Source organism: Panthera leo, chromosome C1, assembly GCF_018350215.1.
Source record: "Panthera leo isolate Ple1 chromosome C1, P.leo_Ple1_pat1.1, whole genome shotgun sequence".
Lineage (NCBI taxonomy): Eukaryota > Metazoa > Chordata > Mammalia > Carnivora > Felidae > Panthera > Panthera leo.
In genome coordinates this window covers 125,955,412-125,978,591 of record NC_056686.1, presented here as the reverse complement: position 1 = coordinate 125,978,591, position 23,180 = coordinate 125,955,412, and the positions used below count along the sequence as shown (strand labels likewise).

The following is a 23,180-nucleotide window of genomic DNA, read 5'->3' as shown; positions in this document are numbered from 1 at the left end:
AGACCACATTATAAGGGTAAGAGAAGTGGCTACATGTTGACTGCATAGCTGTACCCCTTAGTCAATGTAGCACCATTTGAGGATATTCCCCCTGAGCCTTTGGCTCCTCCAGCAGAAAAAGAAAATCCATGGCAAAAACCAGCACCAGCAGCACCACCCTACCCCCCACCCCAGTATTCTGGGTTGCCCTGCCAGAGCCACTACTTTGATCTTTATCCATGGGGATTGCAGGGAAGCTTGTGAGGCTCAATCAGTGGGAATTTGACAGTGACAGAGAAGCAGGGAGGAGCTTGCAATAACCAGCACCTAAACCTTGGCACACTGAGTTTGTACCTGCAACATCATTGTTATTATCCCAGTGGGTGACTTTGCTCATGTGCAGAACGACATCAGTGACACACTCTGACCAACAAGCACAGCAGGGTGCATATCTGCTTAATTCATATCATATGAGGATTTTCACCCACCATAGAGGCCAGTTTGTCCATGCCCAGGCAGCGAGGTTAGTCATATCCCCACCTGCTACAGAGAATGTCTCCTGGCTACATTTGACCAGAGGGGCTAGTGAAAACATCTGGAAGTTGTGCAGCATAGTAACACTCAAGCCAAGGGGCAAGTGGGCCAAGCTGATTGCCCCCAGAGCAAAGCCAGTTCCAGGCATGAGGATTCCTGTGCTAAGCACAGGCCTTAATTCATATCCAAGGCTGACAGTAGCTCCCAAACAGAGAGCCTATTCGGGAACTTGAGAGTAACCTAGAGCAGTCCCTCTTTCCAGCTGAGGCAAGGGTGAGACATAACTGTACCTACCCACTCTGATTCCTGGCCTCATCTGACCAGAGGGGCTAGTGAGAATACCTGAAAGCTATGTAGCCCAGAAGCACCTGAGCCAGTAGAAGGGCAGGCAGAGTTGATAGTTTGCAGAGCAAAGCCAGACACCTGTTCAGCTAGGGAATTTGGGGTACAGGTCAGCTTGAGTTTAAGACAACAAAGAGCTTTACTAGCATTGTAGCTGCTTCTCCCACTGCACTCGGACAGGGAAACAATTTATGGCCCCACTTATTAGTGAATACAGCCTCCAGTCTACCCGATCAGAAAACCTTACCGGAGCATATGGTATCTGCATAGCCCATCTAACAGCCCATGCATAGTGACTTTTGAACAGAGAATATAGCCTATGGCTTCCCTCATCTGCACAGCAAAACTGGTGGCTTCACCTGGCCAGTATATAGTCTTGCCTGATTTGGGTCCCCAAACCATGAACCTTACAGTCCCTGGGTCCTGTCTTGCTGCCCTGCCAGGGCAGGGAAACGAATTCGTTACTCCATCTATAACCAAACATAGCACCCAGACCTGATCATCTAGTAAGCCTGACCAGAAAATCCAGGCAAATGTGGAGCCCATTCTCCAGCCTCACTTGGGTACAGAACCAAGCCAGCAGTCCTATCCAACCCTTCTCAGCCAGTAGCATATCTCCTTATCCTCAGCCTCAGAGCTGAAATAGTTGCCTTGCCACATTCATTTATAATAAAATCTCTCAGCAAACAAGGAATAGAAAAGGACTTTATCATCTGAATAAAAGGCATTTGTGAAAAACTTAACAATTAACATCATACTTCATGCTCAAAGACAGAATGCTATTCCCTTAAAATCTAGAACATTACAAGAGAATCTGTTCTCACCACTTCTGTCCAACATTGTTTGGTTTAACATTGTTCTTATAACTATGTAATAAGGCTAGAAAAACAAATAAAAGGTACACAGATTGAAAAGGAAGAAGTATACAGACAACATGATTGTCTGCATGGAAAATCCAAGAACACTGAAGCCACTAGAACTGAGTGAATTTATCAAGGTTGCAGGATTCAAGTTCAAATACAAAAATCATTTGTAGTTTTATATACTGGCAATAAAAAATTGCAAGTTCAAATTTAAAAAATACAATTTGCAATAACATCAGTAAACATGACCTACTTTGAGATAAATTCAACAAAATATAACGGAAAACTACAAAACATGGTCTAGAGAATACAAAGCAAGCTTAAATAAATGGCAAGGTAGATCATGTTCATGAATTAGAGGATTCAATATTGTTAAGATCCCGTTTCTCTGTAAATTAACTTATATTTTCACTGCAATGCTAATCAAAATCCCTGTAGTCTTTTGTAGAAATTAACTAACAAGCTGCATGTAAAATTTATGAGGCAGCACAAAGGACTTAACTTTAGCCAAATTAATCCTGAACAAAGTTGAAAGACGCATACTGCATGATATAAATACTTAGAATATTCTAAGTTACAGTAATTAAGACTTTGTGATAATTGGCATAAGGATAGCCATTTAGATTAGTGAACCAAAAAAGAGAGTCCAGAAATAGACCTTCATATAGATTGTCAATTGATGTTAGGGAATGAGATAAGATAACTCAATAGGGAAATGATAGTCTTTTCAAAGAATAATGTTGAGACAATTGAATATCCATAGGGGGAAAAATGAGCCTTGGACCATTGTTTTGCACCATAGATAAAAAGTTACCTGAGGGGCGCTTGAATGGCTCAGTCCGTTAAGCACCGGACTCTGATTTCAGCTCAGGTCATGATCTTGGGGTTTGTGAGATTGAGCTCTGCGTCGGGCTTTGCTCTGACAGCGAGAGCCTGCTTGGGATTCTTCCTCTACCTGTTTTGTTAGGAAAAAGAAAATGTAAAATACAGATGGGAAGAAAATATTTGCAATACATTTCCCCTGCTCCATTTTGCCATGTTAAAATTTTTGGTTTGATCAGTGTTCATTGTTTACAATATAATGACTTTGTTAAACATTTCACAGTTGAGCTATAATTACATTTCTTTTGTTTGACAACTGTTGTTTTTCCAAGATTTAATAGCTGTTTTTTTCTTGTTTGCTTGCTTGCTTAGCTTTCTAAGTACCTGAGTACAGAATGCTTGCTTCTGTAGAAAGAGTATATATGAGAACCTTTTAGATAATTTCAAATCTGTGGTGAAAAATCCTAGTTGGATGTCAGACAAGTATCAGCAATCAGTAGAAAATTGGCACCTGATTCCTAGGATCCTTGAAAGGAGAGAAAGGCGAGGAAAAGTCAGTTTTCCCCAGACTGGAAATGTTCCCAAAGATTAATGGCAGCAGAAGATCAGTCCTTGTTACCCTAATTCCCAGTGTTTAGTCCTTTTTCATTCCTTCCTGTTAGAACCTTTGTCCTCAACTACCTATGTAAACTGGAACTCTGTATTTCTATTTCTGGACAGCAGCCAGAAATAATTCATGGCATTGCTGAGTTGGAATTCTTAATACATTTTCCCCAGCATTAGTGATATCCAACAGTCAGGGTCTGTAGTAACTGTAAATAATACAGTTTGTCTACATTATAGATGAAATAGACTTTGGAAGAAGTAGCTAGTTTTAGACTACATGTAATAATGTTTCTATGAAAAAATGTGTTTCAGAGGGCTACCAAACCAATTTATAAATGGACTTTTGGAATACCACAGATTATAAATTGGCTACTATGTTATATGCATACTAGTGTTGAGACTTCCTTTTTTTGGTTATGTGTTTTCATGACTTATTCAACAAATATTTATTGAGTGCTTGCTATCTAGCAAGGATCATGCTTGGTGATAGGAAGGAAGGAATGTTGAACAAGATACATTGTCTATCTTTGAAGGAACTTGCAGTCTGTTGGAGAAGACAGTAAAATAAATGTTCAACTACAGCCCAGTATATTTAATGTTTAAATTAAAAACAAGATATGTTGGAAGCACTTTGGATAAGACATGTATCCCAGTCTTGAGAGTTCAGAAAAGATATCCCAAGGAATCAAGTGTGATTTAGCCAACTAGAGTAGAGGGGAAGTGAAATGGGAATCGGTTGGGGTTGATAGAGTGTATGTCAAGACAGATGAATAGTTTGTGCAAACTCACAAAGATTGGCCAGAAAAGGCATATTTAGGGAATCAAAAGTAGGTCATCATAGCCAAAACATGAAGTGTCAGGGAGGAATTCTGAGACTAGTTGAAGATCAGAGAGAGCAGTAACCCTATTATAAAGATAATAGTTTATAGTTTGTCCTAAGGGTTCTGAGCAATGAGGTAGAGAGTAAAATAGAGTAAAATGATTGGATTTGTGCCTTGGGAAAAGAACTATAGCTATGTGGAGAATGCACTGGAAGGAACAAGCCTGTAAGCAGGGAATTCAGTTGGGATGCCACACTGGTAGTCCAGGCTAACAGCAGTGACACTAAACAAAGGAAATGAAGGTAAAATAATGTTACTGGTAAAAAGTCAATTGGTGAATGATCCCAAATCATGACAATTACTTTTCTTCTTCTATATCATTATTTTTATTGCTTTGTAATATTTGTTGAGAATACAATGGGTTAAAATGAACAAATTCTTTAGATTTAGGATCAGCATAGTACTTTCCTAGGAAAAAAGGACAGATGTAAGTGGTATGGTTTGGCCAACTCTCAGTGTTTTTCTGGTATATTGCAACACCTCATTTTACCGAAAACCTTTTAAAAGAAATGCCAGTACCATTTCTATAAAAATGATTAAACCAACCCATAATTTAAAATTTCTTGTCACTTTGGGGATGAGAGCATTCCTTAGTGCCTTAAAAACTTTTTAGAAGGGAAACTGCTCTAAACACTTTTCCATTATGCACAGAGTGCATTTCCTCTTTGCTGTCTTGCCTCAGCAGCTTCACACAGGTAGGATCCTATTTATAATATGCAGTGATGTATAATGAGGCCACTGCAGTATTCCCTGCTGCACAGGGATCAGGGCGTTGTGAGACTGAAGAGAACCTTGTCCTGTGTCAGTTCTTTTGTGTAAGAAAGGGACTCTGGCTCTAAACCAGGCACATTTGGCCTCTTGTTCTTTAGTAAGGATATGGTTGGTAATAATAAAGTGCAAATAAAACAATAATGTTATCCTTGTAGAGGAAGAAAGAGATAGTATATTAGCTCTATGGCCATGTGGTCTGGAGGAAGGCTTTAATAAAGGTGGAGACATTTCCATTTGAGAGGGAGGAGTCATGCAGGAATTTTGAGGTGGCAGGAATGGTTAAGTTTGGAATCACAGATGGAGAGATTTGCCTTAGAGAAAAGAAGAAATGCCTCTCATGACAAAAAGAAAGGAAATGAGGATGAATGAAAGCAACAAAAGGTAAAAATGTTCAGATGATGAATTCTTTTTTCCCTTTGTGGTGGGGTATTTGAAAGCCAAAAGGCATGGGTTGTGATTTCGAAGAAAATAGTAAAGGTTGAAGTGGTTTTTACAGTTTGCTGGGGAAATACAGCAATAAGAGCTAGCACTTCTACCTTGGGACCATGGGCATCATGGGCCAAGCACTACTCCCTACATATTTTATGCACTAAGTCTTTAACTTCCACCACCGCTCCATGAGGAGTAGGTACTTTTATCCCTTCTGTAGATGGAGAAACTAAAGCACAGAGTTTAAGTGACTTGCTCAAGGACTCAGATTGTAAATGATAGAGACAGGATTTGAACCCAGACAGTCTGGCTCCAGAGTACATGTACTTGGCCATCAGTGCAGTAGGATAGCTGAAAAATTTAATATTTGTTAGTGACCATGGGTTTAAAATGGTGTCTGTTTTCCTATTCATGATTTTTAAGCATCCCTGTGCAAACATGGAGAAAATTCAGAATTGAAATTTCTGTACATTCTATGTATAAAAATTTTTACCACACAAATAAGGTTTATTCATGCTTATGCTATAGTAGTACAAATTTGATGACTTTACTGACATGACTAGTAGATAGAGTTTAGAAACAGTAGAGTTTAGAGTTTAGAAGTGTTTTTGAAAATTGAGTTTAATTTTAAAAGAATTAGATGAGCTGTTTTGATCAATATTTTTATGATCAAACTTCCCTGAGATCAACTTTCTTTTTTTTTTTTTTTTAAGAATTTTGTCCCTTGGTTTGTACTTTTTTTTTTTTTTTTTTTAAGTTTATTTATTTTTGAGACAGAGAGAGACAGAGCATGAACGGGGGAGGGGCAGAGAGAGAGGGAGACACAGAATCGGAAGCAGGCTCCAGGCTCTGAGCTGTCAGCACAGAGCCCAACGCGGGGCTCGAACTCACGGACTGTGAGATCATGACCTGAGCCGAAGTCGGACGCTTAACCGACTGAGCCACCCAGACGCCCCGAGATCAACTTTCATGAGAACAAGTTTTTAATTGAACTTTTTCCAGCTATCTCTTAACTTAGACAAAAAACCCAATGGGTATCTGGTGGTGGGAACTAAAACTCCCCTCAAGCAATAATGCCTGCCCAGACAGAGAGCTCCCACTGGTCCAGACCACTTAGACCAGTATGAGCTTAACCTCCAACTGAAACTTGCACAGATGGACCATGGAGTGACTCATGGAGTGGTGGACAGTTACTACCTTTACGTCATTATCATTCTAAAATCTCTGTCCTAGGAGGAGCACAAACCTCATTTACATAATGTACAATGTATGTATAGGTATGTTTCCTTAAGGCACATGCATGACTTTATGCTTGCCTCTCCATACAATAACAAGTCTCCCCTTTCTAAATATTCATCCTAACCCTAAATAAAAGGAACCCACTCACCCTTGCTCAGGAACTCATGGCTTTGGAAGTTATTCCCTGTGATCTCCTTATTTGCTACAAATAAAGTTACCTTTGTGCGTCAGCTCCACCTGGTGTAGTTTCTATCTGTGACTCACTAACAAGTGAAGTAATGTTAGTTCAGTTACAGAATATGTCATTTAAGGGAATGTCAGCCCTCACCAATCATAGGGAGGGAGGGAGGAGGGGAGGAGAGGGGAAGGGAGGGGAGGGGAGGAGAGGAGAGGAGAGGAGAGGAGAGGAGAGGAGAGAGAAGGGAGGAAGGAAAGGAAAGAAAGGAAGAAAAAGAATGGTTGGATAAAATGATTGCTTTATTATATCTTGTTCTAAAAAGTTGTATGGAAAGGCTTAGGATCCCAGGTTCTTTTGTAAAATTGTATTGGTTAAAGTATTAAATTGAAGTTGCCCTCTTTTCCTGGTATTATAGCCCATCTGCTTCACTGTGAAATGGACTGCTTATAGAACTCAGTGTTAAGGGGCGCCTGGGTGGCGCAGTCGGTTAAGCGACCGACTTCAGCCAGGTCACGATCTCGCGGTCCGTGAGTTCGAGCCCCGCGTCAGGCTCTGGGCTGATGGCTCGGAGCCTGGAGCCTGTTTCCGATTCTGTGTCTCCCTCTCTCTCTGCCCCTCCCCCGTTCATGCTCTGTCTCTCTCTGTCCCAAAAATAAATAAAAAACGTTGAAAAAAAAAATTAAAAAAAAAAAAAAAAAAAAAGAACTCAGTGTTAAAAGATTAGATGTATTAGAAGTACTAGATTTCTATCTACAGGTATATTCATAAAGGATAAAAGTTGCAGGATATAAAATCAATGTACAGAAATCTGTTGCATTCCTATACACTAATAATGAAGCAGCAGAAAGTGAAATTAAGAAAACAATCTCATTTACAGTTACACCAAAAACAATAAAATATCTGAGAATAAACTTAACCAAAGAGGTGAAAGACTTGTATTCTGAAAACTGTAAAACACTAATGAAAGAGATTTAAGACCACTCCAAGAAACAAACATTACATGCTCATGGGTTAGAAGAACAAATATTGTTAAAATGTCTATACTGCCCAAAGCCACTACATATTTAATGCAATTCCTTTCAAAATACCAACAACATTTTTCATAGAACTGTAACAAACTCCTAAAATTTGTATGGAACCACAAAAGACCTCAAATAGCCAAAGCAAGCTTGAGAAAGAAAAACAAAAGTGGAGGTATCACAGTTTCAGACTTCAAGTTATATTACGAAGCAGTAGTAATCAAAATAATATGGTACTTGATAAAAATAGACACATAGATCAATGGAATGGAACAGAAAACCCAGAAATAAACCCACAATTATATGGTCAGTTAATCTTCTGCAAAGGAGGGATGAATATACAACAGGAAAAGACAATGTCTTCAACAAATGGTGTTGGGAAAACTGAACAGCTACATGTAAAAGAATGAAACTGGACTAGTTGCTTACACCATACACAAAAATAAACTCAAAATGGACCTAAATGTGAGACCTGTAACCATAAAAATCCTTGAAGAGAGCACAAGCAGTAATTTCTCTGACATTAGTCTTAGCAGCATTTTTCTAGATGTCTCCTGAGGCAAGGGAAAGAAAAGGGACCATAAACAAAACTCAAAGGCAATCTACTGAATGGGAGAAGATATTTGTAAATGACATATCCAATAAAGGGTTACTATCCAAAATATATAAGGAACGGATACAACTCAATACCCAAAAAACTAATCCAATTAAAAATGGGCAGAAGACATAAATAGACATTTCTGCAAAGAAGACCTACAGATGGCCAAAAGACACATGAAAACATGCTCGACATCACTCATCATCAGGGAAATGTACCTATTAAAATGGCTGAAATAAAAAACACAAGAAACAAGTGTCGGTGAGGATGTAGAGTAAAAGGAAACCTCTTGCACTGTCGGCAGGAATACAAACTGGTACAGCCTCTCTGGAAAACAGTAAGGAGGTTTCTCTTAAAAAGTTAAAAATAGAATTATCCTGTGATCCAATAATCACATTACTGGGTATTTACCCCAAAAATACAAAAACACTAACTCAAACACCCCTGTTTCTTGCAACATTATTTACAATAGCGAAATTATGGAAGCAGTCCAAGTGTCCATCAATACATGAATGGATAAAGAAGATATGGTGCACATACACACACACACACATACACACACACGCACACACACAGAATATGATTCAACCATAAAAAAATGAAACCTTGCCATTTGCAATGACATGGATAGAGTTAGAGAATATAATGCTAAATGATATAAGTCATTCAGAGAAAGAAAATTACCATATGATCTCATTCATATGTGGAATTGAAGAAACAAAACAAACAAGCAAAGGAATAAAAGGAGAGACAAACCAAGAGTTTATCGAACTCAACACCCAAAAAACAAATAATCCTATGAAGAAATGGGCAAAAGACATGAATAGACACTTCTCCAAAGAAGACATCCCAATGGCCAACTGACATATGAAAAAATGCTCAACTTCATTCATCATCAGGGAAATACAAATCAAAACCACAATGAGATACCACCTTAAACCTGTCAGAATGGCTAACATTAACAACTCAGGCAACAAAAAATGTTGGCAAAGATGCAGAGAAAGAGAATCTCTTTTGCACTGCTGATGGGAATGCAAACTGGTGGAGCCACTCTGGAAAATAGTATTGAGGATCCTCAGAAAATTAAAAATAGAACTACCTATGACCCAGCAGTTGCACTACTAGGTATTTATCCAAGGGATACAGGTATTCTGTTTTGAAAGGACACATGCACCCCAATGTTTATAGCAGCACTGTCAACAATAGCCCAAGTATGGAAAGAGCCCAAATGTCCATCGATGGATGAATAGATAAAGAAGATGTGGTGTATATATATACAATGGATTATTACTCTGCAATCAAAAAGAATGAAATCTTGCCATTTGCAATGACGTGAATGGAACTAGAAGGTATTATCCTAAGTGAAATTAGAGAAAGACAAAATCAGATGACCTCACTCATATGAGGAATTTAAGACAAAACAGTTGAACATAAGGGCTGGGAGGCAAAAATAATATAAAAGCAGGGAGAGGGACAAAACATAAGAGACTCTTAAATATGGAGAACAAACAGAGGGTTACTGGAGGAATTGTAGGAGGGGGGATGGGCTAAATGGGTAAGGGGTGGTAAGGAGTCTACTCAAAATCATTGTTGCACTATATGCTAACTTGGAGGTAAATTAAAAAAATAAATTTAGGGGTGCCTGGGTGGCTCAGTCAGTTAAGCATCAGACTTTGGCTCAGGTCATGATCTCACAGTTCATGAGTTTGAGCCCTGCATCAGGCTTTGTGGTGACAGCTTAGAGCCTGGAGCCTACTTCAGATTCTATGTCTACCTCTCTCTCTGCTCCTCACCCACTCATGCTCTGTCTCTCTCTCCTTCAAAAAGAAATAAAAACATTAAATAAATAAATAGATAAATAAATAATTTTTATAAAATAAATAGAAGAAGAAAAAAAGACAAACCAAGAAACAGACTCTTAACTATAGTGAACAAAACTGATGGTTAGTAGAGGGGAGGTGGGTGGAGGGATGGGAGACATTTGGAATAGGGATTAAAGAGTACACTTATGATGAAAAAAATTAAATGAAATGATAAAAAAGAAAGAAACATGGCTAGAAATAAGAAAACACTTAACAGTAGTTCACTCAAACCTTCTTTGGAAGTGAAACTATTATTTTTTTTGACATGGGGCTCAGTGAAATGTCCAAAATACTGATATCATAATATGGAACTACCATTCTTCTCCTGAAGTCTGTCTTCTACTGGATTTGAAAATATTTACTACAGATTTGAAAATATCTTTTCAGGCTGATAAAGTGGTTTCTAAATTAAGAGCAATGGGCCAATGGAAGGGATAGCAGAAGACACATTTCTAGCCTTTCTTTTGTGGTGGTCTGTGGGGCGGGACAGGGTGGGTTGGGGGTGAATAAGCAATGCATATTCCCTTTTACTTTCATACTTTCCTGTTATAATTTTAAAGAGTAAAGGTTAAATCAACTATCACAGATAAATTAATAAATACTATGAAGTGAACAAGACAAATGTATAAAAACAAAAGAGGCAGAGAGGATATCAACTGGTGAATGGGCAAATAAAATGTGATATATCCATACAATGGAATGTTATATGGCAATGAAATGAAATTAAATACCAACATATGGTGCAACATGGATTGAAAACCTTATGCTAATAAAGATGCCAGTCATAAAAGATTGCATTGTATTATTCATTTTATGTGAAATGTCCAAAATAGTCCAATTCATAGAGAGAGAAAGTAGATTAGTGTTTGTCTAGAGCTAGGGGGTGAGGCAGAGACCATGGTGGGGATATCACGGCTAAGAGATGAAGGGTTTCTTTGTAGGATAATGAAAATATTCTAAAACTGACTATGGTGATGGATGCACATCTCTGTGGATAAAACTAAAAGCCATTGAACTACACACTTCAAATGGGTGAAGTTAATGGTATGTGAATTATATCCCAATAAAGGTATTGTGGGTTTTTTGTGTTTTTGTTTATTTGTTTGTTGAAAGAACCCAGCTTCTTCTGTCTTTCTGCTTTGTCTATGCTAGGTTGCTGCTTGTTCTTAATGGCTTCCTTAGGCCCCAAGATGGCTGCTGCACTTCCTTATACCATGTACAGACCATAATGTCCAAAGCAAGAAAAAGCCTTCCTAAGGGTCCCTTTGTCAGTGAGGATTTTTTTGGAAGGCCCCTGCAGACTTCTCCCATTTCTTATTAGAGTCACTTGCAGGGAGAATGGAAGTGCTAGGCTTGCGTAGACCAATCACAATTCACCCTGTGTTGATTTAAAAGAGCTCGAAGAACTTTCCTTAAAGCACATGGCCACCCTATATCTAAATAAAACTGCATTTGCTCTGGGGCCTAAGGACTTAAGAATTTAAGGAGGAGCTTCTTTTATGCTCACACTCCTTTAGCTGAAATTTGTAGCAGCTAAATAAAAAAATCATTCTGATACTTATTAAAATGGTAAGGAAGACTTCATTCAAGATCATTGCAAAGGAGTCAACCCTCTTACAGTTGTGGAGAGAGACTGCTCAACTCTGAATTCAACAAGAACCACTGGGGATTTAGCCACCCTGCAACATGAAGGGGGTCAATGGATGCAAAATTACTAAGAAGAGACATTAAGGCTAGGGAGATTCTTGCTCAAGAAGGCCAAGGGCTTAAACATCATAAGTGGGGGATGAGGAACTTAATCAGATATCAAGGGTTGATCAGGTAGCAAGGGTAGGGGCTTTCTTGATAAACTGACTCAGCAGGATTCTTGCTGAGCCTTGGCTATGTAGACCTAGCCAGGACAGGCTGAGGCCTAGTCAAGAAGAGGGACGAGGGAGGCAAAACTAATATTTGGTCATGGACAGAGTCTCTTGTCATAATGCAGATTTGATGGTTTTTTTCATTCTTTGTTTCTCCCTTCTATCATTTGATTAAAAGCTGACAATTTAAAATCAAGTAAATTTCATCAGGTCTTTAATGTGCTTGAGGCTTTTCTTTACTTTTACTTCAAAAATTATGATGTACACCTACCTATTCACTAAAACCAATTTAAGAAACAAATATTAGCATATATTATATTCTCTTCATTTCTGAATTTCTTTAAATGAGATGTATGGTCTTCATTATTTAAACTAGAGCTTGGACTAACAGACAGTTTCAGCAAAGTAAGATTGTGAATACATAAATTTTTTGCAACTTCTGCAAAACCTGAACTTGCATAACCAAAATACTGATTGGGACCTGCCATTCCACATAATTCACACTTAAGATAGTTTGAAAGCAACTTCCTGCCCAGATAATGTAAAATATGACAATGCAGTGACAGTTTTAATTAGAATAAAATCAGAACAGTTAACATGCTTGTATGGTACATTTTAAAATGCAGTGATTTGCAGTCCCCTTGTAAGAACCTAATGGAAATCCTAAAGGTTGTTACATAGATATTTTGGTTCTCTTTCTCTAGGAAGCAAGGTCACAATGATTTTTAAGTTACTAGGCTAGTCCCAATAGACTGTTTAGCCCATTATATAATTGAACTTGCAATATTAATATTAACCATAAGCCTTTCTAAACCAGTGATTAGAAGGAGTGGGAAACAGGACGCTTGGGCTTTGGCATCAGCAGTTTCTGATTGTAATGAGTAAGGGGTGATATCAGTGGAGGGACTCTGGCAGAAATAGCTTGCTCAGGCAGGGAATGCATCTGAAACTGGGGATACAGTGGTTGTATAATTTCTAAGTCTGCAATGGATGGTAAATGAATGTACCTAAAAAATACTCCAACTTGACATGTGTTTTTTTGAAAGACTTATCACAGTAAATACAGCTCTTTAGCCAAACAAGCGGTTTATTAAAGTGGTTCAGTTACCATGGCAACATATCTGGAATTTATAGCTCTTTAGTTTGAGAGTACTTCATTTCACTCTCTGAGGCACTGAAATCCAAGGCTAAAGTTCTTAATGGCCTCCATTAAGTCTCATTGTATGATGAATTTCTATTGTTTGGAAAATGTATACATACAAAATGTAGCGTGCAAAATCAGTCCTATGAGTTTATAGTTGTGTGCATTAATTTTAAATAGGTACTTTTCAATTTGGAAATGTCCCTGTTAAAAAATTTTTTTATTATTGCCAAAGCTACATACAATCCTAGTTTAATGAAGAAAAACAGCTATTTCAAAAAATATGTCTTCTGAACTTATTCCCCAGAGGCAACCACTTTCTGTTCTTTTAGCTGTTTTTTGGTTTTCTTTTAATATTTACTTCAAATCCCTCAGCAACATGTTTATATTGCTTCTTGGTTTGTATTACTGCTTGCTTTGTGTCTTTAGCTGTCATCAATTATTTGAGTTTCTGTGTATTTGAAAATAGCTTTATTCTACTTTTATTCCTGATTTTTTTGGGTGTGTATAATTCTTAATTAGAAATCATTTTCTCAGGGTGCCTGGGTGGTTCAGTCAGTTAAGCATCTAACTTTTTTTTTTTTAATGTTTTATTTATTCTTGAGAAAGAGAGACAGAGTGTGAGCAGGGGGGGGGGGCAGAGAGGGAAACACAGAATCTGAAGCAGGCTCCAGGCTCTGTCAGCACAGAGCCCGACACAGGGCTCAAACCCACAAACTGTGAGATCATGACCTGATCCGAAGTCGGACGCTTAACTGACTGAGCCGCTTGGTTTTGGTTCAGATCATAACCTCATGGTCATGAGATCAAGCCCCACATCTTGAGAGAAACTTTGGATTCTCTCTTTCCCTCTTCCTATGCCCCTCTCCCACTCATGCCCTCTAGAAAGAAAGAAAGAAAGAAAGAAAGAAAGAAAGAAAGAAAGAAAGAAAGAAAGAAAGAAAGAAAGAAAGAGAAAAAGAAAGGAAGGAAGAAATGAAAGATAGGAAGAAAGGAATCATTTTCTCAGAATTACTACAGATATTGAGAAATCCAATGCACTTCAAGTCTTTTGTTTTAATTATTTTTCTCCCTTCCCTGGATGCTTAAAGAATTATTTCTTTGTTCCCAGTGTTCTAAAGTTTCATGATGATGGACCACACTCTAGGTCCATTTTCATCCATGGATCCTCAGAGGACCTATTCCATTTTCCATTTTGAAAACTCCTGCCCTTAAGTTTTATAAAACTTTTTTTTTTTATTTCTCTGATTATTTTCTTTCCTCTGTTTTCTCTGTTGTATCTAGAAATTTTATTCATGTATTGCCGTCTTGGTTTGGTTCTCTAATTTTCTTACACTTTTATATTTACTCTATTATAATTTTTCATCTACTTCCTGGAAGATTTTCTTGGCTTCATAACCAGTGAATTTTTAATTCCTACTGTTAGATTTTTAATTTCCAAAAGTATTTCCGCCCCTTTCCCTCTTAGCCACTCCATTTTTAGAGCATCCTGTTGTCTTACAAATGTAATCTCTTCTAGTTACACTGACTGGAAACTGTACATGGATATGACTTACAGACTATGGCCTTCAATAACGGATGATCTGACTGGATGTCTTGTTGAGGAACCCTCAATATTAGACTCTTTAGTCTTTTCTTTTTGGCTTGTCACATTCCCTAGAATATAATCAATTTATATGATTCTCCTCTCCTGTGTAGAAGGCATGAGCCTCTTTGTCTTTTTGGAGACATGGGAGGATAAGAAGGCTGAGAGAGAAGGGCAGATCTCCACATTTATTATGTAACTTTTATTTAATCCCTATGATTTTTGTAGAATAGCCTACCATCATTGTAGGATTCCTTTATCCATATACCTTCTGTTTTATGCTCTCTAGAAAATAAATCTCTTGCTTTCTGCCAGAGTAGGTTGGAGAAGTACTCTATTGTGTGGAATAGGAATAGGAGAATATCTAGATCAGTGTTGGTACATGATCAACTCCTCAAATATTATTTTGACCAATCCTCCTGTTGTAGCCACACCCCCAACCTCACTTCCCTTAGCACCATTTCCTAAGCCTTTTTTACATTACCTCTATTCTAAACCTCTTGCTTGTCAACTTTCCATACTTCCACCTTAGGAGCTGTCAGGTTGGCTAATTAGTTACTAAGCATCTGTCTACTTTCTAGTTTCCAAAGTTTTGTCACTATTAATTCCTCTTGAGTTCTCTGTATGCTTTGCTGTCTTTTAAATACAACATTGAGGGGTGCCTGGGTGGCTTAGTTGATTGAGCGTCAGACTCTTGATTTCACCTCAGGTTATGATATTGTACTTCGTGAGATCGAGCCCCATGTCCAGGCTCTGCACTGATAGCTCAGGGCCTGTTTGGGATTCTCTCACTCCTTCTCTCTCTGCCCCTCTCCTGCTCACACTCTGTCTCTCTCTAAGTAAATGAACAGTAAATATATAATACATACATACATACAGACATACATACATACATACAGCATTTAGAGGGAGTCTAGGTTAAATGTGTTCAGCCTGCTCTCTTTTCCCAAAATTTCTAACTAGTTTTTTTTAAGTTTATTTATTTTGAGAGAGAGAGAGAGAGAGAGAGAGAGAGAGAGAGAGAGAGAGAGAAAACATGCTTGAGCAGGGGAGGGGCAAAGAGAGAGAGAGAATCCCAAGCAGACTCTACCTTGTCAGCACAGAGCCAGACGAAAGGCTTGATTGAACTCACAAATTGTGAGATCATGCCCTGGGCCAAAGTCAAGAGTTGTTCACCCAACTGACTGAGCGATCTAACTAGCTTTTAATAGTTAAGAGACTACATTTGTGTTTTAGATTAAATTGATGCTTTAAATTTGATTCCTATTTAATTCATCTCACATTGATTACTCATTCTTAATAGATAACTTGTCCTCAAGTTAACTAAGAAAAGCCTTTTTAGGGGCACCTGGGTGGCTCAGTCTGTTACTCATCTCTTGATCTTGGCTCAGGTCATGATCTCACTGTTCATATGTTTGAGCCCCAACATCGGGCTCCTTGCTGATAGTATGGAGCCTACTTGGGATTTTCTCTCATCTGCTCTCTGCACACTTCCCCTTCCCTCCTGCTGGCATGCTTTCACTCACTGTCTTCTCTCTCTTAAAATAAATAAATAAACTTTTAAAAAGAGAGAGAGAGAAAAGTCTTTTTAATCTGAGCTATCTTGATTTTCTCCTTTCTCCTTCACAGTTTCTCCATATGTCCTTCTGTGCTCTTGACCTCCCTCCTGTTCCCTTTATCCTATCACTTCAGCCTCTTCTACAACCTTCTGCTTCTTGGAGACAAGCTTAGATCCCCTCATTGTCCATTTCCATTAGCCTATCTACACTTTAAATGCCCTATTTCTAAACCTACCTAAGCTTCTTAGTTAAAAAAACAAATGAATCAACTTTCCTTAACCCTTACGCTCTAGTCCCAGCTTTCTTAATTTGTAGTCTTCTCTTAAAAAAAAAAAAAAAAAAAAAAAAAAAAAAAAAAAGTGCTGTTCATTCATTTCCTCCTTAACCCTATTCCACGTAGTCTTTTATATGAGCTTTTTTGAAAATGAGCTTCTAAACAAAACCACCAACCCCTTTTTGGCCATAGCCTAATTGACTACCTCTTTTCCATTGGAACTTTTTCTTCTCATTCTTGACTTGTTCTTGTTTTACTTCTCAAGGTGTTTTTATTTGTTTGTTTGTTTTTATTCCCTCCCTTGTGTCTCTTTTTCCCTTTTCCCCTTAAATGTGGGCCTCTATTTCCTTAGTCTACCTCGAGAGCAAAGCACTTAGTTCATAGAAACTTACTGACTTCTGAAAAGTTTTTCATGCTTTATGAAAAGAAAGTGACGTAAGTGACATTTTTCAAATAAAGATTTGTATGACATTAATGGAGGTTTAACTTTTAATATCTAGGCAGGTGCTGTAAAGGACTATATTAAGATGATGCTTCAGAACGATTCACTTAAATTTCTGGTGTTTGCTCATCATTTAAGCATGCTCCAAGCTTGCACAGAAGCAGTCATAGAAAACAAGGTATGTTATTTTTCTATGAAATACTTTTAAGATGCAGATTTTTAATATAATAAACATCAATTGTAGTCTTGTAATTGAGGTTTTTTTGGCCTTCTTTAAATGATGGTATATTATTATTAGATTTTCTTCTTGCAAATTACACTAATATTATATATTACTATTGTGTTGATGATACACTATTAAATTTTTTCTTTTTTTCCAGGCTTATAATTTTCCACTAATCTAATTATCTGGGTTGACTAAAATATGCTGACTTGATAGCCTATATTGTGAATTTCAGCATTGTTACTGGATACACCATTTGAGACTGATGTAGACAGTTAAAAATTAAAATTCTTATTTACCCTCAAGGCAACCTTAGAACATGGGTGATGTTGAGGGGAAACAGAGAATGAATTCAGCCAATTTTAGTGCCCAACTGCAGTCATACCTTTTAAACTTTAAACAGAGTATGTTGCCTGGAAGATTTAGTACAGGGGAATGTGAAACATATGGCCCAGGTACAGTATCAGGTAAGCTCTCCAAACCTGCTGGCCTTAACTGCATTTTCTTAGGTTCACCTAATTCCCCAACAGTCTTATCAGAGACAGCATCTGCCATTTTTTCTTTCAGAGTTTAAATCTGTCATCTCTCTTTATGTGCTGAGGGCTTTTGGAGATGCTCAGAAACTGCAAAGAAATTTTCTGACAAATTGTGTGAGCTTAATATACATGGAGTGGCAGAACCACTTGCCTGTGTAGGTAGATTTTTTACATGGAGGAATTAAGCCATGTTTTTAAAAACTTTGTATACATATTATGAGCATTTGGCATTCTGTTTATTAACATTACCAAAGAAGTAATTCTCATTTTTCCTTCACAGACAGATTTATGATAACATAATAAAGTGCTATCTGTGAAAAGGTGTTCTCACATTGATTATTGTAGTATTGATTTAAATATTGATTCCTTTTTAAAAAAAATTTTTTTAATAATTATTTTTGAGAGAGAGAGAGAGGGAGGGAGGGAGGGAGGGAGACGCAGAATCTGAAGCAGCCTCCAAGCTCTGAGCTGTCAGCACTGAGCCCCACATGGGGGTCAAACTCCCAAATCTCAAGATCATGACCTGAGCCAAAGTCAGACGCTTAACCAACTGAGCCACTCAGGCGCCCCTCATATAGTATTTTTTTAAATGTTTATTTATTTTTGAGAGAGAGTGCAAGTGGGGAAGGGGCAGAGAGAGAGAGGATCTGAAGTGGGCTCACCCTGACATCAGAGAGCCTGATATGGGGCTCAAACTCAGTAACCATGAGATCATGGCCTGAGCTTAAGTCAGACACTTAACTGACTGAGCCACCCAGGTGCCCCTAATTATTGTACAGTATTTTTAAAACACCTTTTGAGAAAGTTAATCTCAGAAATATTTAAAAAATAAAAATAAAAAAAAAAAATAAAAGAAAAGGGGCGCCTGGGTGGCTCAGTCGGTTGGGCGTCCGACTTTAGCTCAGGTCACGATTGCGCGGTCCGTGAGTTCGAGCCCCGCGTCGGGCTCTGGGCTGATGACTCAGAGCCTGGAGCCTGCTTCCGATTCTATGTCTCCCTCTCTCTCTGCCCCTCTCCCGTTCATGCTCTGTCTCTCTCTGTCTCAAAAATAAATAAACGTTAAAAAAAAATTTTTTTTTAATATTTTTAAATGATTGGGGAATAAAATCAAATTCATAATATTTTCTTATTCTGATTCCATTAAACTTAAATCCTTAAAATTACTGGGATCTATTCTAAGTATGGCAGTCTGTCTCTTCTCCCCACTTCTGCTTTACTGATGTGTTTAGAATCCCATTTAACATCACTAACATTTAAAAATGATAGGTAGTCATGGGTTGGAGGCGAATTTCTCCCAAACTCTGTCTAACCTGACTGTGTGTATTTTCTTTAGAAAGACTGTCAGAAGATCTTATAATCTCTCTCATTGGATTTTAAATCGATCACTGATGAATTTATATGTTTGTGAAGACACACAAAGTTAATATGATACATTCTATTTAATGATTAACTTAAATATTTCCTTGTGAAAGTGAATATTTATATGTCTTGACTATTGAAGGCTGTGTTTTCCATAAAAGTGCTTATAAAATGAGACTACTATTTGAAATTCAGGACTTCTACTGAATTTTAGAAAATTGAGTAATGAGTCATTTTTAACTACTCTCACACACACTGATTGTGCTCCCCTTTACCCAGCCCAAATCATCCCTAAAAGACAGCACTGTTCAATTTAGCACTTAATGTTTCCCTACTTTTAAAAAATGTGTGTGAGTGTCTTGGTTCCCCAACTCAATGGAGATGACCTTATCACATATTTCTTTTAAATTTAGAAATGTGAAAAAAAATGAATTCAAATCGTACTCTAAAAAAGCTATTTTCCCAATTAATATTGAAATACTTCAGAAATAAATGCACTATTCTTCATGAATCCTTAATAATGGGGGTAAATCCTCTTTCTCCCTTCTCCCCTGTCTGGCTTTATTTTTATTTTAGAATTAGTGAACCTGTAACTTTGAAGTTAGCCTGATCTGTCATTTAAAGTTAGCATGTGAATTTTCATAGAATTTTACTGAAGACATTAGTTCAGTGATGATTTATGGAGCCCTGTTTTATACACGGCATTCACTTGGCATTGATGGTATGAAGATGAATTAGACACAGATCCTACCCTCAAGTAGATTAAAAGATTTAAAAATATGGAATTGTTATAAGAAGCATTAAGAAATTTGGTTAAGATTCTTCTTATATAACATTTACTAACCTTTCATCTTAACCCATTTCTGTTTTGTTATGTGAGCATAAAAATCAGGTATAAACTATATAAAATGAGATAGGTGCATCGGGGTTTGTGCTAATGTTGCCATCTCCCTTGTTGATACTAGACACGCTACATTAGGATAGATGGAAGTGTTCCGTCTTCAGAAAGAATACATCTAGTTAATCAGTTTCAAAAAGATCCTGATACTCGTGTGGCTATCCTAAGCATTCAGGCTGCTGGCCAGGTAAGAAATTTCAGGTGTTAATTTGATAATGAAATGTCATTAAGATAATAAAAAGGTCATTAACCATAATTATAGCTTTATATCAAGATAAAAGTGTAATAAATATTCTACTTTGGAGAATATTTGAGAGAGACCTCAACACTTTTGACTCAAAGCTTCCTAAATTTTCAAGGAAAGAATTGCCTAGATGAGTATAGCTAATTTGATTGTAATACTTTTCCATGACCTTTTTTTTTTTCTTACTTTTAATTTGCATAGAATTTCCTTTCATTTCCTATAGCACACATCTTAGTTGGTTTTACCAGAGCTTCTGAGGCAAGGTGGCCTGAGGGAAAAGAACTCTTCTGTCTGAGAACTTTTTATGGAGTGTCCCTGGTTTGACCCTTAAGATTGGGTTTGGCTAGAAGTAAATGAGAACCCAAATTAAGAATGACTCAAATACACAAAGTTTATTCTCTTACGTAGACAGTCCAAGGTTTGCATGGTGGTTCCACAAAGTCCTTAGGTCTTAAGCTTCTCCTGTCTTTCTGCTCTACCACTCCTAGCAGGTTATCTCTTACTTAAGAGAGCTGCTGGAGTTCTTCCACATACCTGTCATCCAGGCAGCTGACTGGAGAAAGGCACGCTGCAGCCCATTCACCTGCAGTTAGCCCCATGGTTACAACTAACGTCAAGGAAAGCAGGAGAAAGTAGCCTTTGTTTTGTCTAGTCACACTAAAAATCAGGTGTTCTGTTACAAAGAAATAAAAACCAAATGGCTCTTGTGGAAGACAACACCATGCCATGTAAGGGAGATCCTTCTGGACTTTTTTTCTACTAACATCCCACAATATTTTGATGTAAATGTCTAAGCCAGGAAACGTAACATAGGGAAAAGGAGTTGAGCATATTGAGGTGCGTCCAACCTGGTAAAGAGCATATCTGTCATCTTCTCTAGACTGTGGAATCTAAACCAGGGCCAGAGACCTGCTTTTAGCAAGCTAATTGACATCTGTAAAATTGTACAGAGAAACTCCATGACGATGAAGAAGTTCCAGAACTCACTAGGAGTTCTAACCAAAAGGAGAAGTGTCTCAGCATTTCCCCCATGTTGGATGAAACTTGTGGTCATCTGAGTTTTATGTCTGTTAAAATATTCTAGCCAGAGAGAGTATCCTCACAAAGATCCTTAAAAATGGAGTGCTGATAGCATGGTAGAAGAAAGGTTGGAGGAAGCCACACAGAAGGATCTGCTTGATAAAAAGACTTTTTGAAATTAAGATTGTATAGGGCACCAGTATTTTATTCAAGGCTTTATTCCTGAAGACCTGCTGTAATTCAAAATTTGTATACCTGAATCCTTGTATGTCCATAGGCATAAAGGAAAGTAGAAAGGGCTGTGTTCTTAGGGCATGTGAATCTTCCATTATAGTTTAGTAGTATCTCAGAGGGACGTGGGTCTTGCCAGCATATTTCCCCTTTATTCTTGTATGGTCATATGATGCTTAAAAGTGTCCATCCCTCTTTAAATACTCCTTCTTATTCTTCAGCATCATCTCTAACATTTTGTGGTGTTTCCTTTCCTAAATAGCAGCACAGCTTAGCTTGATGGCTATTTGGTTTGCCATGTTTTTATCACTTCTAACTTCTGTTCCAAAGTGATACATCTTTAGTGAGAACTCCTGCCCCCATCTAATGAATGCTAGTTTGACATTGTTATGTGATATAAAAATATTTGAAGGTAACAAAAAATAGCAGCACAGCAGTTGCCAAAGTCATTCTCCAATGGAAGTTCCAGTGCATGTAAACAACAGTGTGGATTAGATGATTCTGTCAATGGATGGTAGGTATTTCTGTCAACCTCATAACATCCTTTACTACTGTGTGGCAACAACTTAAGCACCGTTCACATTTCACTCAGCCTTTCAACTTTAAGATCATGTATTTTTGGACACATTCTTTGAGGAGATTTGTATTATTTCTCATATATTGATTATAAAACAAGACTTAATACTTATTCATGTCACACTGTTTCAGACTGATGTAACATGCAATTGCACAAAAAATTCAGTTGTGTTACATACTGAGATACAAACCAGTAAACGAGGGTTTTGAGATGTGGGAGAAATTTCATAGGAAGAGAACATTGTGACTGGAGACATGATTTTCTTGCTTTATAGAACAACACTGAACTAAATGAATAGAGGAAGTCATTGCTGTCTGCCTAGTTGCTATGGATACCATGTGTTAGAAATTATATTCTCGTTTATAATTCATTTTATTAGATTTTCCAGTGGTAATGTGAATCCAGTCCTCATCAGAGGATAAAATGATTTTGTTTATATATATATCCATCAAACTGACTTTTGAAATTACTGAAATACCTTTTAAGTGTGTTTTTTGTAGTTTACCTGGCCATTTGCAATAAGCAGTCTTCATTTGCCTTTCATGAATTAAATTTTCTTAATTTGGCTTAAAATGAAAGACTGATTTATTTTTAAGTCCTTCAGCTTTCTCTTGTTCATTTAACATGTTCAGAAAGACTTTATTATATACGGCTCTATGTTACATTCTCAGTTTATTTGCATCTCAATTTCTTTATTTTGCTTAGGGTTTGACATTTACTGCTGCAACTCATGTTGTATTTGCTGAGTTGTATTGGGACCCTGGTCATATAAAACAAGCAGAAGACCGTGCTCACCGAATTGGACAGTGCAGTTCTGTGAATATTCACTACCTTGTTGCAAATGGGACCCTAGACACCCTTATGTGGGGAATGTTGAATCGAAAGGTAAAGCTTGAATTCAGGGTTATCACTGTACTCATTATTATGCAGAGCCTACGTAAGTTAAGAGGCTAAGTTGTAGTGTTCAGGCAAAGGATATCCAGGTACACTAAGGTAGTGATAAGGACCAAGTTTAGAAAGGCTTCAATTGGTGGTACCTTACCTCTCCTCTGTGATAAGGAAGAGACATGAAGTTTTCCTACTGCCTTCCAAGGCCTTCATCTACCATT

At 37.6% G+C, this 23,180-nt stretch overlaps 1 protein-coding gene across 8 annotated transcripts in view; it reads left to right on the top strand.

The window, feature by feature from the left end:
* ZRANB3 (zinc finger RANBP2-type containing 3) overlaps positions 1 to 23,180 on the top strand; it is a 304,853-nt gene that overhangs the window by 225,534 nt on the left and 56,139 nt on the right. For 7 of the 8 annotated variants that reach the window (XM_042948578.1, XM_042948577.1, XM_042948579.1 and 4 more), the window contains 3 exons: positions 17,042 to 17,161; positions 20,067 to 20,186; positions 22,777 to 22,956. In XM_042948578.1, the coding sequence (XP_042804512.1) occupies positions 17,042 to 17,161; positions 20,067 to 20,186; positions 22,777 to 22,956 (420 nt within the window). Of the gene's footprint in view, positions 1 to 17,041; positions 17,162 to 20,066; positions 20,187 to 21,251; positions 22,009 to 22,776; positions 22,957 to 23,180 lie in introns of those variants that run through there. The other variant, XM_042948582.1, reaches the window with a different exon arrangement.